Source organism: Drosophila sulfurigaster, chromosome 3, assembly GCF_023558435.1.
Source record: "Drosophila sulfurigaster albostrigata strain 15112-1811.04 chromosome 3, ASM2355843v2, whole genome shotgun sequence".
Taxonomy (NCBI): Eukaryota; Metazoa; Arthropoda; class Insecta; order Diptera; family Drosophilidae; genus Drosophila; species Drosophila sulfurigaster.
In genome coordinates this window covers 2467070-2482813 of record NC_084883.1, presented here as the reverse complement: position 1 = coordinate 2482813, position 15744 = coordinate 2467070, and the positions used below count along the sequence as shown (strand labels likewise).

The window sequence follows — 15744 nt, the reverse complement described above, 5'->3', positions numbered from 1 at the left end:
TTACGCTTTTAACGGAATATTTAATCTCTTTTGGACAAGCCATTCAGTTAACATTAATTCACTATTGCAACATGTTATCTTGCGGACCCTGTACATGGGACTATCTGAAATACCCGCAATTAAGATAATCGCACAAAATGCCTCAAGAAAACTGCAAAATATTAAAAATACATCATTTGTAATCAGTTCAAAACGAGGTGGTCGCTTGTTCAGATGCGAATCACCATACGAGACATGGACATTCTTCGGATTAGCCTGATTGTGTTGATTTCAACATTGCCAACTTGTGTTTGGCTTACTGAAGTTAAACCGGAGGGACGCATTGTGAATGGATCCCAGGTGGACATAGCACGTCATCCGTATTGTGTATCTCTGCGCTATCGACGAAGCAACGACTCGGCTTACCTTCACGAATGTGCTGGAATCATTTATTCTGAGCGAGCCGTGGTGACAGCCGCACAATGTTTGGCTGATCTAACGGAGGACACGAAATTAATTGTAGTTGGTGCGGCGAATAAGCGAAATGGGACAGATGGAGTAGTGTATCCCGCCGCAAACTGGACATACCATCCACAGTTCAATTATTATACGGCTGACTACGATATAGGAGTTGTCATCTTGGATACCCCTTTCGATTTCTCCTATTATGGCATTCGCCAGATTGGAGTACGCGAAGAACGTCCTGCGACTGGAAGAAACGCCCTGGTGATTGGTTGGGGCTATCAAGAGGAATGGGGACCCTCTAGCCCCCATCTGGAACAAACAAGTGTACCCATCGTTGGCTCAGATGAATGTAATAGCATCTATGGAGCGGGTGAGGTGACCGAACGCATGATTTGCGCCGGAAATGTTGCACAAGGTGGAAATGATGCATGTCAAGGAGATACTGGCGGTCCATTGATTATTGACGAGGAACTTGTGGGTCTAGTTTCCTGGGGACGTGGCTGTGGTCGCCCTGGTTATCCAACTGTTTATACATATGTTGCCAGCTTCAAATCATGGATCAATGAAACTCTGCAAGTCGCTGGCGCGCTATAAAAATGCGTTAAACTATCCAATAAGCGGCAACAGCTTTATCATCAAGGAGCTGTATACGATTATTGAGCGATAATTATATGTTTTTACCGAACTTCTAACGATTCTATAATAAAACCATTAGTTTATTGTCCGCTGTCGAATTGCGTTTACCATTATCTGTTGACTATGAGAGAGCAACTAGAAAAGCTTCTGTTCTCTGACAAAAGCTAGTTGTATTGGAATAGAGGGCTTTATTTTAGGCACTGTAATCATTAGTGTTTTAATCAGGTGTTATAATATCAAGTAATAAAGCTACAGTCAAGTGTGCACGACTGTGAGATACCCGCTACTCATTTTGAATAAAACCAAAATATTGCGGTAACATTCTCAAAATTATTATTTTGGTATATACCACAAAAATACTGAAAAATATCTCAAATTGTATATTTGGTATATTGATTTGGTACCACATTCAAGATATACTATTAAGTGCAAAATATATCCGATTTTCAGCCAAAGCATATAAGACAACTAGTAAATAGTCGTTTTTGTCCATACAAAATTATTTATATAATATAATTACTTGGAAAATTTTTATCTGATCGCAACCAAATTTTCAGGAATCACAACTACTATAGTTCTTTTTGTATAATATATACCAAAATTCGACTCTTGCTTTAGAACTATTTACTGGGAGGGGGGAAGTGGGCGTGACAAAAATTTTAAACAAACTTGACCTGCTTGCAAACATAAACAATTCCGTCGAATTAGCTCTATTTCTCATAGTCTCTGAGATCCAGTATTTCATACGGACAGGCGGACAGATAGACAGACGGACATGTCAAGATCGTCTCAGCTGTTGACGCTGATCAAGAATAAATATATTTTATAGGGTCGGAGATGCTTCCTTCTACCTGTTACATACATTTCCTGCCGGCACAAAGTTATAATACCATTCTACTCTATGGGTAGCGGGTAGATCAAGTTTGTTTCAAATTTTTGCCACGCCCACTTCCGCCCCCGCAAATCAAAAAATCGAATAACAAGCGCAATTTTGAAGCTAGAGTTGCGAATTTTGGTATATACTATAAATACTATAGTAGTTATGATTTCTGAAAATTTGGTTGCGATCAGATAAAAACTAGGGCTTTTAGTTGCTTTGGCCGACAATGTGGTACATTGTACCGTCTGTGGTATCGATATACCAAACATACCATTTGGTATATTTTTAGTATTTTCGGTATATTTTGAAAATAATACCGCAATATTTGGCCCTTATTAAAAATGGGTAGTGGGTATCTCACAGTCGAGCACACTCGACTGTAACTTTCTTCCTTGTTTGGTTTTAGAACGTTTAAGTGTTTTTTAATAGTTACAAACATTTTTATGTATTTTAAATATTTGAGAAAAAATAAAACCCAAACAAGAAAGCTACAGTCGAGTGTGCTCGAGACACCTGCTGCATCGGCTGTGGATGTTGATCAAGAATATATATGTATACTTTATAGGATCAGAGATGACTCATTCTGCTTGTTATTTACATTTTTTGAAGGCACAAAGTTATTATACCCTTTTACGTTATGGGTAGTGGGTATCAATTATCATCATGATTGTTTTTATATTTTTTCAGCTTATCAATAATGATTATTACATAATTTCCATATCATAAATGAAGCAATATTAATTATTTGTTTTTTATCATAAAACAGGATTTTTAAATTTACAAATCATTGTGGAATTGCATAGTTTAACCTTAAATAAAAAGCATGACATAGATCACGCTCTCTAACAACTGCTATAAGTGACTTTTTTCTGTTTATACATAACATAAAATAATCTTTATTGCGATTACTGGTACTTTTGAAAATAACAGCTTAAGCGATTACTTTAATCGAATTAACAGTTGATAAGTAGGGTCTTATACCCGTTATACCCGGTATTATTATAAAGTGACAACTGAAACATTTTATATTACATTACATATTTTAAAATGTAATTACCATTGTTTTATGCTAATCAATAAACAAATCAATACAAATTTGTATAGGAGCGTTGACATTTTAATATAATATTTTGTTTATACCCCTTAGGGTATCCCTCGATTGTGCATAGTCGACTATAATTCGAATAGATAACAATATTTGCAAATTACCCGATTAACACGTGTTATTTTGTAAATTATGATACAATTAAAAGTAGAACTTTATGATTTAAGAAGTATTTATTGTAAATTCATATGCTCTATTTTTCCTTAGAATTCTTCACAGAAATTCAATTTTACCCAAATTTTCACTCTGCTTGGCGGTCTCCTCGATCCAAGAGCGCAACTCAGGAACGGATGCATAAACGCCTGGATAATTTGGACGAGCACATCCTGTGCCCCATGACACAATACCCAGCAGCTTATTCTCGAAGATCAGGGGGCCACCAGAGTCACCCTGGCAGGCATCCTTGCCACCGCCAGTGACGCCTGCACATAACATACGACTGGTCAGCAGAATGGAATAGGCGGACTTGCAAGCTGAGTTCTCGACAATATTTACTTCCACCTTTTGAAGGTCGCTAGCTAAATTGCCACCTTCAGTAGTTGTTCCCCAACCAGTTACAAGGACAGAAGTATCGTTCTCAGGACGTTCCGTTGCCAATTCAATTGGTTGAGCATTCTCATTATACTCAATGTCTCCGTCTAGGAATAGAAGCGCAGCATCGTAGTCATTATTAATGGTCCTGTAGTTGTCATGAACGACAAATTTCCGGACAGCAAGCTCCTGGCCAGTAGGGAAGAAGATATTGTTGGTGCCAATGTAGATCGTCAGATTGGAAGCATCAGCTAGAGTATTCACACAATGAGCTGCGCTCACAATGGTATTCCTGTTATAAATTGATCCGCCACATCTGTGATTGCCTCGGTAACGCATGGAAATCTGATGAGGATACTCGCGAATGTTAGTTGTTTCGCCGCCAACAATTCTTCCGTCTGGCATCGGCACACCGCTATGGAAGACGGTGCTTGCCAAAGATGAACCGAGTATGAAAAGCCCGATCAAGATGCGAAACATTTTTACAAACTAACATGAAATTCTTGGAGCTCATGGTTTTTATAGAAGTTAATGATTATTCAACTAACTTGATTAAAAACGATAATGAAAACGTTATAAATCTATCTAAACCGCTTTAAGTTTACCTTATCTTATCCTTATCGACAGTTGACGATTTTAATGAGATCGCCCAAAAGGCTTTAGCTGCAAAGCTTTTACTTGGGTCGTATTCGATTAATATCGATATTATCGGAATAGGTTTCTTTAATTTTAAATTGATAGGGTAAGTGTTGTATTATAAATATAATATTTTAAAAAGCAGAAGTAGTTGGTTATTTATTTGTACCAGAGAATTTTTCTTCGCTTGCAAAAATGAAATTTTTATAAAATAAAACCGTTCATAAGATATTCGTTATTGCTCTTTGATACAATTTTCAGCTGAAATTTATCACCGGACACTAATTTTTCGGAAGAGAATTTCAGAAATGCAAATTGAGTAAAGTTTTCAATGGATATTTCAAATAGATGTTTTCGTGTGAAACAAAGCACGCAGAAAAAATAATAAAGACAAAAATAATTTTGTCCTCAGGGCGACTTAATAAAAGAAAATTTTATTTAATTTTGATAAAACTAATTATTCTTTGAAAATAAATTATTTATTAAATTATTATTTCCTTATGTTCTTTTTTATATTACAACTAAAACTCTATTGAGCGATTAAAAATCATTCGGAGTACTGCCATAGGTCATTAATATTGGGCCAAACGTTTTTTATTGCGGATGCTAAAAATAGAACAAATTTTAAATATGTACAACACAAATTAGTAAGAATGCGACGGTTTCAAATGAAATATTGGGTGACTATAGTCATGTCAAATCCTAATCCTAATATGCATGTTGCAGTTTGAACTGCAATTACATCAAATATAAAACTATATTTTTAAGATCATATCAGCAAGGATATTTCATATACTTATACTTTTTAGAATATTTGTTCGAATACATTATATTGTTATAAGTAAAGTTACCCATAGTTCTACCCTATTATAACTTTGTGCCGGCAGGAAATGTATGTAACAGGCATAAGAGGCAGCTCCGACCCTATAAAGTATATACATACATATGCATATTATTGATCAGCGTCATGCCATGCGATCTAGCCATGTGCGTCTGCCCGTATGAAGAAGATCTCAGAGACTATAAGATATAGAGCTATTATATAATTTTTTTTCGACAGCATTTGTTATGCTTGTACGCAGATCAAGTTTGTTTTCCAATTTTTGCCAAGCCAACTTCCGCCTTCGCAAAAATAATAGCGAATAATAAGCGTAATTTTAAAGCTAGAATAGAATAGAAATCTGATGAGGAATGTTAGTTGTTTCGCCGCCAACAATTCGTCCGTCTGGCATAGGAATATCTCTGCGGAAGACGGTGCTTGCCAGCGATGAACCGATTATGAAAAGCCCGATCAATATGCGAATCATTTTTACAAACTAACATGACATTGTTGAAGATCGGTCTTTTTATAGAGGTTAATGCCAATCCAATTAACTTGATTAATAGAGATAATGGAAACTTTATAAATCTTTCTAAGGCGCGTTGAGTTTTATGTTTGCCTTATCTTAGCCTTATCAACATCTGACAATTGTAGGGGGATCGCCCAAAAAGCTTTACCTATAAAGCTTACTGCTAAAGAATTTTGTTTGTATTCGATTAATATGGATGTGATCGGAATGGTCAATATAACGGTTTCCTAAATTTAAAAACGATTAACTTGACTATAATATAAATATAATTTAGCAGATATGGTTGTTTGTTGATTTCCACAGAATAAATGAAATTTAAGAAGAAAACTTTCGTAAAATAAAACAAAGTAAAATTCGCATAATCCTGAAACTAACTTATTTTTAAAGAGAACTTCTGGCATGAAAATACTATAATAGGACACTTAATATTGGGCAAAGAGAATTTTACTGTATTTGCGAAAATTTATCTTGGATTTGTAAATACGTTTAAAAATATTTTTAAATTGTGTGAACAGGTTAATATTGTATCTATCTCACTGAAGGTAAAATTGTTTATTGATTTCAGATAGAGAAATTCGTTAAAACTTATTGGCTATAATATTTTTTTGAACAGTGTAGCCTTCGACTTTTTGTATAGCTCATACATCATTTAATGATAATTCCACCTCTTCAAATAGTTGTCAATCAAACAATAACTTTATTGTGAATCATAATTTCTATAAGTTCGGTTGAACGAGTTCCACGTAATCTTTATGTTTTCATACGAGAAATCTTTTTAGAATTAGCTACCATATAAAATTACGATATAATGGCACATTATTTGTTTATATCGATTGTTTATTGGAAACATAAATAATCTGGCTTATTATGCCTTATCATTGTGCTAAGTTGGCACGCACCGGTAGACGATAGATTACAAATCTCTGCAGTCTTAAGTGGAACGTCGACGATTTTAATCTATTGGGAAGTTTAAGGCTTTGAATATTAGATTGCGTACAGCACAGACATCTATGTAGAATATCAAAGTTCATTGTAACTGAAATAATATGAATCAGCTTGCTGATAATCCACTTGTGCAAATTATGTGACTTTTCAAGTTAAAGTTTTTTGTATCGTAAAAGACTTATCGAAGAGCTTATGGTTCTATGGTTTAATTATGGGTAAGAATTTCTCTTTAAAAGACTACCGACAAAAACCTGTTTATGGAGTTGGTCACATAAACTTTATAATATCATACCATTCCTTTATTGATATCCGAAACCATTCGTGGATTTGTCGCGATTTCGGGTTTTGCGAGGTGTGATGATAAGCCCTCGACTATATAAACCCTATGTCATTCGCTATCCAGCCATTTTGAGTTTACTCGTTCAGCGAAATGTCGCGTCTTGGATTAATCGTTTTGGGGCTGCTGTCCTTAGTTGTTTTCATTAATGGTGCCGCCATAAGTACTCATATTGTAGGTGGCACTGAGGCGGATATAGGTAACTTTCCGTACCAGGTGTCGGTGCGTCTAGAGACTTATATGTTGCTGCACATTTGTGGCGGTAGCATCTACGCTCCTCGAGTGGTCCTAACGGCTGCTCATTGTATCAAAGGACGATTCGCTTCATACATTCGCATCGTGGCCGGTCAGAATTCCATTGCCGATCTGGAGGAGCAGGGTGTGAAAGTTACCAAATTGATTTATCATACGGGTTATAATAAAAAGACCCATGTGAATGACGTTGGCTTAATTATAACTACGGTGCCACTTACATACTCCAGCCTCATACAGCCCATTGCCTTGGCTGTCGACTCAACCAAGGCGGGCACATATGCCATCGTTAGTGGTTGGGGTAAGCGCACAGAGGAGGATGAAGCACTTCCAGCCCTACTACGCGCGGTTCAAGTGGAAATTATGGACACGAATACTTGTGGAGCGCAGTATTCGACCAAGGATTACACTATTACGGAAGAAATGTTGTGTGCTGGCGTTGAGGAGGGAGGCAAGGATGCTTGCCAAGGAGATTCGGGAGGACCACTGACTGTAGATGGCATTTTAGTTGGTATCGTTTCCTGGGGCGTTGGCTGTGCCCGCGAAGGTTTTCCCGGAGTGTACACCAGTGTATTGCCTCACACTGCTTGGATTGAAGAACAGGCAGCACCATACCTATAAACAATTAACTTCAATGGGTTGATTAATAGCTGCAATCGAAGAAAGCAAACGAACAAATTATTTTACAAAAAATTAAATCTACTTTTATTCGATATAAATATATCTACTTGAGCATTACAATCATTTGTTTTAAAATTCGTGGTTGGGATCACTCAAATTCGATATTCATTTATTTAGATAGTCCTATCGATAAGTCGTTTAAGAGAACATGAACATAAATTGCGAATGCGTTTTGCGTGGAAATAAATATCCTATAGATTTAATCAGGCTTACAGACACTGCTTAAAAAATGATGTGTAATAGCTCATATTAGTTCAAATTATATTAATTTGCTCATAAAAATAATTTTAAATATCAATTAAAACGTTTCATTTCCAGTAGCAAAATAATTAAACTCTTGAGTTTGAGTTTTAGTATTTTTACAGAATTCTCATTTATGTTTTTGGTATGGTATTTTTTGCACTTTTTTGACGCATATTGTACAAATTTCTGGCATTGTCAAACGGTCACATTGACTTCGAGAAAACTCGTGAAATTGTAAAAAACAAGCAGAAAAATACAATTTAATTATTGCCAACACAGTAAATAACTTTAAATAAATATGTCATTGTTTGGAGCGTTAATGGGCGATTTTGATGATGATCTCGGATTCATGAAGTAAGTTAAATATGCGCTGTTGATTGCTGTGGGTGTGGAAAAGTTTCGTGTAAAGAGTACTTAGTGCTTATGTGCAAGTACTAAAGTTCATTGAAAAGTGTTGATAGTGCGGTTGAAATTGCAAAATGCATGCTATTTGTGAGGGTGCTCCGTTAGGCAATGAAAAGTAAATCTTAATATACATGGCTATGTGCGTTTGCGTTTACACAATACACACAAATTAGATTTTCGTTAGCTGTTATGTGCGATTGTGTGTGTATGTGTATATGTGTGTTTGTATGGGTGCGCAGCATGCCAGCGTAAAAAGAGGAAGTGCACTCAATTAATCGATTATTTCGATTGCGAATCTTATTTTTAAGGACAATGCTATGTTTAATATTAAAGCATAGTACAATAAATGCAACTATGTATATACAGTTACGGTTATTTAAATTAAATTGAATGGCGGATGATTGTTCTTTATAAACATGACTTTGCTTCGCAGTTTTATCGACCGCATCCATTGCATCTTATTGTAACAGAGCTGCCACCTAACTATAATTGAAAAACAGCTGTTTGCTTTTATAAACAAGGTAGCTTAGCGCTATTATTCATTTGATGGTATCACGTCTTTTATTTTATCGTAGTCAACAGTGCCATGTCAATGTTGTAAGTAATGTTTGTCTGTTTTCAATATTTGGAATATTCACCATAGTTTATTAAATATATTTGGCATACATTCGTTATGAAACGAAAGGGAAATTCTCTAAGCAGGAAATCGATAAACGAGAATCAAGAAATGAATCCTAAGTTAAAACTCGTAAAATATTGGCATTGATAGACTCACTAATTAAGTATTTGCTTCTTCCCCTTTAGCAATCACATGAACCATCACATGAACGCAATGAATATGCAAATGCGGTCAATGAATCGCTTGATGAATTCCTTTATGCCCGATCCGTTCAGTATGCTAGCTCCATCCCCATTTGATCCGGGATTCCAGCAAGGCGCCCTTATGGAACGCAGTCAACAGGCCATGGCTCCTATGGGCGGAGGACTCTTTGGTTTTCCTCCAATGCCTAGTTTCAATCGTTTGCTTAATGGTGCTGGTTCGTATAACTTGGAACTGCAAGCTTTAGAATTGTGTTATAACTCCTTATTTTAATGATTTAGATATGGGCGCTACTAATGGCGCTTCATTTTGTCAAAGCAACGTCATGACCGTATCAACTGGTCCGGACGGACGTCCTCAGATCTATCAGGCTAGTAGCAGCACCAAAACTGGGCCAGGCGGAGTGCGAGAGACACGCAAGACCGTTCAGGATTCGCGTACAGGTGTGAAGAAAATGGCCATTGGCCATCATATTGGCGAGCGCTCGCATATTATCGAAAAGGAGCAGGATCTACGCTCTGGCCAACTGGAGGAGCGTCAGGAATTCATCAATCTAGATGAGGAGGAGGCCGAGCAATTTGATCGCGAGTTCACAACGCGTGCCAATCGTGGAGTCATGCCACATGGTGGTCATCGCGGTGGCATGCGCGCTATACAGGCTCCAGTATCGAGCGGTTCGACTGTAACTATTGAGCCACTGGATGATGATGATGATGATGATTGTGTGATCCAAGAACCATCGCACTCGGGTCGACCCGCATTGCCAGCGCCGCCAACAGCTCCACACAGCAGGTGAGTCGACTCGACACGACCAGAAAACGCATGAATGTTCTTAACAGGTGTTTGGGGGTCGGTAATTAGTGAGCTGCTTAGCTTCCGTTTGACACTTGATACGTATGTTAACCTTAATAACTAATTAACAGATCTGGTATTCTGGATTTGTCTGCTGTGGCCTTTTGAACATTGTTATTTAGATGAAGTTAATAATGCATTCAATTAGTTGACTTAATCGATATGTGGCGTCCATTGCAGACAAATCTAGGTGCTATAGGTAGGCTGTTCCCTTTTTTGTACCCTCTTTAAATTAAACGTTTGTATTTACTTGCAGATATACTAATTACTAAATCAAGCAAAAAGTACATACAGTATATTTTACTATCGAATACAAATAAATATATTTATATCAGACAGATATATCTATATAAATATATATAAACATAATGCATATATATCAGAGTCCAAGCTAATACAGAACAATTGCATATTTATAAATATAAATTTCTGCTTTTACATTCTAACAACGTTAATAACTAATGACAAAAAAGATAATCAAAAAAGAGAACAATTTGAGGTAGGCGGCAAGCAATTTGTAATTACTACATATACCTTGATTTGCAACTTTTTCCATTTTTTATCAACCAATGTACAAATTATTTGAGTATTTTAATTTTTGATTCATGCACATACATTCATAAGCATTCGTTACGTTACGTAGACTGCAGTCCTGCGTAAGATCCTAATCGCGTTTCGATACTTTTGCGATGCTACGTAATACGTAAGGAGCTTCTATTACTACCAAATAGTAACACACAATTAATGTGATCCTCGACACTCGCCAAATGTATTGTTGTAATCTCTTTTAAATTTTCTTCGAATCGATTCCATACAACGACGACAACAACAGCGACACAGCAGCAACAACATCTTCGCCTCGTCGCAACGCCGCAATTATCACAAACCCAGCGCCGTCACCCACAGTCTACGGCGTTACAAATAATAACTATTTGGGCGGAAACGGAAATGCATCGTCGTCGTCGCGTCGCGCCTACCTGCGTAACGCACAACATTTGGCCACGCCCCGTCGCCCACTGCGAACACCTTCGTCATCACCGTTGGCCACAGTTTCCAGCGCTAGTCACAGCATTGCCGGCTCGCCAAGGTTTGTTCGCATAAGCAAAACAAGACAACATCAACATCAACAGCAGCCAGCAACAACAAAATGATCCAAAACTATCCCACGAATAGGCCCCAGAGACTTGCCTAGCTTCCGCAAACACTAATTTGTAAATCAGTCTAACCTGAGACCCGTTAAGATCCAACAACTTCAACAATTCCTACATTAAAGAATTGCTGCCTCTGTTTATACGTTTATTTCCTAATACGGCACTTTATTTGGCTCTAATCATAATTGCGCTTTTTCTTCAAAAACATTTACAAAATCAAAACAAACAAAAAAAATAATTGCCGTAGATTTATGATAAACAATACGTTTTTGAAATTTATATCTTAATTAACAATTCTCGCTCTATTTCTTCCTCCTCTCTCTATATAATAATGTATTTCAATTAAAATGCAGAGATTGGCGTTTGTATAATTCGCGTTTCTATCGCAAGTAGAGACAAATTACACATACTCTACTATCGATATCACAATTAATAATCAAATACATATAATATAAACCTATATATAAATATATGATATACTACTACCAAACCGCAACGTAATTGAACAACGATCAGTGCCGTTAGACGCGATAAACCGTCAACGCTATCACATCCAATACTAACCCGTAACGGCGTTTTGCGACGACTCCACATCCACAACTATGTCTTCTCCGCCTGCACCGTAGACTAGATTATCAACGCCTGCGACGCTAAACACACATCATCGTTACGTCACCGCAGCGCAACACAAAGCAAAGCGACGCCTCATGTTACGTGTAAGGCCGCCAGCAAATCCCAGCTATGTACATAAAAATTCTACTACTCCTACTCTACCTAATACTACTACTACTACTACTACTACTACCACCTCTACTACTACACAAATTCTCTGTAAAGTAACTTTTAAATGACCAAATGAGGCGACGAGAACACGTGATCAGCATGTGTCACAATTGCCTTATTTGTGTATAACGTAAGCCTAAAAGTCTGATCCCCTATGAATCGTTTATACAACAATACTTTTAGTTCCAGTTGAAAGAGCAACACATGTATGGAAGATCTCAGTTGTCACTTATGCATTTTTGGTTGCCTTTTGAAAAATTCCATTACGTTTTTCGTTCGTTTAACTTGCGCATCTAATCATCGTTCCGTTACGTTACGCTACGCTACGTCACAATACAACCCAATCAACCCAACTCAACTCAACGCAACGCATAATTGGTCAATGTAACGCACATTATCTCTACGCTACGACTACCACCACTATAACGTTTAACGTGATTACGAAAATGACGCTATCAAAATTAAAACGTTGTTGCTGTTGTTGCTGCTGCCGCTGCGATTTTGTTGTCTGTCGAGGGACTGCAACAACACATTTACTGCGTACCTCTCTCATATCAATCAGCTTTTGCCACTCTCGAAAGTCATTTGATCACAACCAATCACAAACATCCTCTCGCATCCGAATAACAAAACACTCTTTGCTCCCTCGCGCTCGCTCTCTTTCATCATTTTACCATTTACAATTTACGTTCGAATTGGCCTGTGTACGAATGTTTATATAGTATTATATATATGATGTATTGTTATTCTATAAAACTCTTATGTTGTCATAATTTGTTTTGCATATTCTTCATTATTTGTGGCGTATAACCCTATTATTAATGTGCTCATATTTTGCTCTCTTTTCGTCAATTTGCAATTCTGCATCTGCAGTATACATCCACATCCCTATGCTGCAAATCACGCAGCTGCACGCCGTCAACAGCGTCTGAAGCACCATCACCATCACCAAGGGAATGGCAATGGAGGAACAACAGAAGAAGCAACTGAGCCCCGTATCAAATCGGCGAAGCGGAGCAACAAACCTCAATAATAAGCTATTTGAAGCAACAAGCATAATAGAATAACGCATACCTATGCAACATTACACCCCCAAACACACGGTTAATTTAGCCCCAAACTTCAAATTGGTCACATAAAAAAAAAACAAATCTGATAAAATATTCATACACACATTATTTCACACTTATTATTACATTCTGCATTGCGATCTTTACAATTTATGGCTTGACCAATCCATAAATCGTATATACATATATATATATATATAATTTCCAAACATAACTCATTTGAAATTATAATATTTTGTAAGAAATTGAAATAGTTTTTGCCAGCAACAGGCAGTCAACAATTTTTGATATCCATTGTTTTTCCCCTGAAAATCACACACAGCGACACCAATACAATGTTAATGGAAATTTTAAGTTGTATTCAATATTAAAACAATATTTAAGCAACGGCACCAATATGGATTTGGGCGTTTTGCAAATATTCTCAAGATTCTTTTAGTTAACTATTACTTAGTAGAATATAAGCAATCAATTTTGCAGCGATTGAAATCAATTTGATGAAGAGCTGAAGCCACCACTCTCCCCTCTCCAACCGCAAATACATTAAAAATCCAATAAATATATAAATATGTATACAAACATAAATACTATGTAATAATTAAGATATAAGTAAATGTTTATGTGAATTTAATTAAACGAAAATACGCATAGAGTAAATTTTAATCGTAGTTTAATATATATAATCTAATTTATTTAATTATCATTTGCGCTAATCAACCATCTCCATTTGCGTCTCCTCCGATTCACGCCAATTGCGCTGCACCATTTCCACCAGCTGTTTCCACAGCAAAGTACGTCGAATATAGTTTCCCAGACAGATCAGAATGAAGAGCCATGAGAGTCCCACATAGAAATCGGTCTGCCGATCGGGCACATTGATCAGTGGACCGACTTGGGTGTACTGCAATAACGCGGGCAATATGCTCCTGGGATTAACGTATTTGATGTTGGTGTGACGCATTATGAACTTGGCATAGCTTATGTTGCCCGGATCCTGCCATGGCGGATCGTATTTGATCAACGGTCGCCCTTGATGGAAGATCATCAAAGTGGGCAACGAAACGATGCCGAACTCGGCATTGAAACGTGTAAATTGAAAGGCATCGATGTAGGCCACCTTCAGCGTTGGAAACAAGTGAGGCAAAAGATTGACGGCGGGTGCCACACGGGCGCACTCCAGGCTGGTGCGTGTGCAGAAATGGACGACAACACAGCTGCCGTATTCGTGCCGCTTGGTCGCATTGCCAATGGGTTTCAGCAGATTGACAATCTCTTTGGCCGACTTCATGATCAGCAATTTCTCCAATGGAAGCCCAGTGTTGTTATTCAACTGTGGAGTTAAATCCTGTTGCAGGCATCTTATCAACAAGGGAGGCTTGCGCTGTTGTGGCAGCTCTGTCAGGTGCAGAATGTGCTCGTCACCGGGCGCACAGGTATGGCGATCACTCATCAAAGCGTATGACTCAAATGAGTAATGACACCCACCACGCAACCCTTGACCTTGAGCTGCGCTGGGAGCAGCTGACGATCCTGTGCCATTTGAGTGTATTTTGATCCCCAGATATTGTAGAGCGTTAAACAAGCCAGACAGCTCTGCGCTGGCCAATGTGGCGCAAAGTCCTATTATACATAAAATATATATACAATTCTTTTTGGATTATATTATTATGCTTACCAAATATTAAGAATATAAATAATTTTGCATTTCCATGCATTTTTTGTTTTGATAGACTTCAGTGTGACTGTATTTGGGTAGCAGTGAAAATAACATGGGTTGTATTAAAAAGAATACTAGATTTGTGGCCATGCGGACAAGAGCTGAATGGTATAATGAGAAGCTCACTGATATACAACTCAGAATGGCGCATTTCGACAGTACCATTTGAAATAATAAATAAAGAAAAGAGTTATTTGCGAAAGTTGATGTGCTGCAGCTGATAGTTCTGTGTTGCAATTACACATGCTCATAATCCCAGCAAACACAGCGTTAGTAACCGGATACTTTGCTTGATGCGGGTATGCTCAGAGTTTAGCACAAATAAAATATTAATAATCAATAATTGACAGCCAAATATCATAGTTAGGCATATTTTTGTGCGAATATAATAAAGCGGATGGTCGAGAAATTTCTGCCCAAGGGATGGCTGTTGCTGCTCAAGCCGAACCGCACTGGTTGTACTTTATTTTCTTTACGTTTTTAAAACCAACCGGCAACATCAATTTATCATGCTGAAGTGGTGTCCATATAAGCGGAAGTTGTAGTACAAGTTGCCTGCTCAGGGCCAACCAGGCGTATGCACAACGACAACAAGAATTGCAACTACACTTATACATACATATGTACTTACTGTATATGAACAGAAATGGGGCGACCTTTTGTGGGCGCCACTTTTTGCTTCTTTATTTTTTTGGGGGGTGTTACAACTATTTTCAACATTGTGCACACATTTCATTCATTGAGTGCATGTTGAGCATATTTACAACTAGTTAAAGGCCAACAAAAAGAACAACAACAACAATGACAACAACAAGAACTGCAATAATAAGAGCAAGTGCTGTTAAAAGACACTTTATGCGCTTTTATGCGATTTTATGGAGCATTTTAAAATGTCAGTCGCTGCGTT

At 37.4% G+C, this 15744-nt stretch overlaps 5 protein-coding genes across 11 annotated transcripts; 3 read left to right on the top strand and 2 right to left on the bottom strand.

The window, feature by feature from the left end:
- Positions 1-179: 179 nt before the first annotated feature.
- Positions 180-1178, top strand: LOC133841875 (trypsin eta). The gene has a single exon (XM_062274664.1). It carries the CDS (start codon positions 214-216, stop codon positions 1036-1038), a length of 825 nt encoding a protein of 274 aa, XP_062130648.1. The 5' UTR covers positions 180-213; the 3' UTR covers positions 1039-1178.
- Positions 1179-3219: 2041 nt separating this feature from the next.
- Positions 3220-4097, bottom strand: LOC133840583 (trypsin alpha-like). The gene has a single exon (XM_062272491.1). The coding sequence runs from the start codon at positions 4074-4076 to the stop codon at positions 3279-3281; it is 798 nt and encodes a 265-aa protein (XP_062128475.1). The 5' UTR covers positions 4077-4097; the 3' UTR covers positions 3220-3278.
- Positions 4098-6931: 2834 nt separating this feature from the next.
- LOC133840584 (trypsin alpha-3) lies at positions 6932-7856 on the top strand. Its single transcript, XM_062272492.1, has one exon. The coding sequence runs from the start codon at positions 6957-6959 to the stop codon at positions 7734-7736; it is 780 nt and encodes a 259-aa protein (XP_062128476.1). The 5' UTR covers positions 6932-6956; the 3' UTR covers positions 7737-7856.
- A 376-nt stretch (positions 7857-8232) lies between these two features.
- LOC133840581 (myeloid leukemia factor) lies at positions 8233-13201 on the top strand. 7 transcript variants are annotated; one of them, XR_009894199.1, is made up of 6 exons: positions 9025-9182; positions 9249-9481; positions 9546-10056; positions 10949-11203; positions 11621-11983; positions 12924-13063. XR_009894199.1 is itself a non-coding variant. In XM_062272486.1 (5 exons), exons 1-5 carry the CDS (start codon positions 8338-8340, stop codon positions 13081-13083), a joined length of 1215 nt encoding a protein of 404 aa, XP_062128470.1. In that variant the 5' UTR covers positions 8233-8337; the 3' UTR covers positions 13084-13201. The 7 variants fall into 7 exon arrangements, 5 of the variants coding, with proteins under 5 accessions (XP_062128470.1, XP_062128473.1, XP_062128472.1 ...); XM_062272486.1 differs by lacking the exons at positions 9025-9182; positions 11621-11983 and adding an exon at positions 8233-8393 and having other exon boundaries at positions 12924-13201; XM_062272489.1 differs by lacking the exons at positions 9025-9182; positions 12924-13063 and adding an exon at positions 8233-8393 and having other exon boundaries at positions 11621-11976.
- A 213-nt stretch (positions 13202-13414) lies between these two features.
- On the bottom strand, positions 13415-14922 carry LOC133840582 (thioredoxin domain-containing protein 15). Its single transcript, XM_062272490.1, has 2 exons — positions 14796-14922; positions 13415-14740 (listed from the first exon to the last, which is right to left on the bottom strand). Exons 1-2 carry the CDS (start codon positions 14833-14835, stop codon positions 13830-13832), a joined length of 951 nt encoding a protein of 316 aa, XP_062128474.1. The 5' UTR covers positions 14836-14922; the 3' UTR covers positions 13415-13829.
- Positions 14923-15744: the final 822 nt, after the last annotated feature.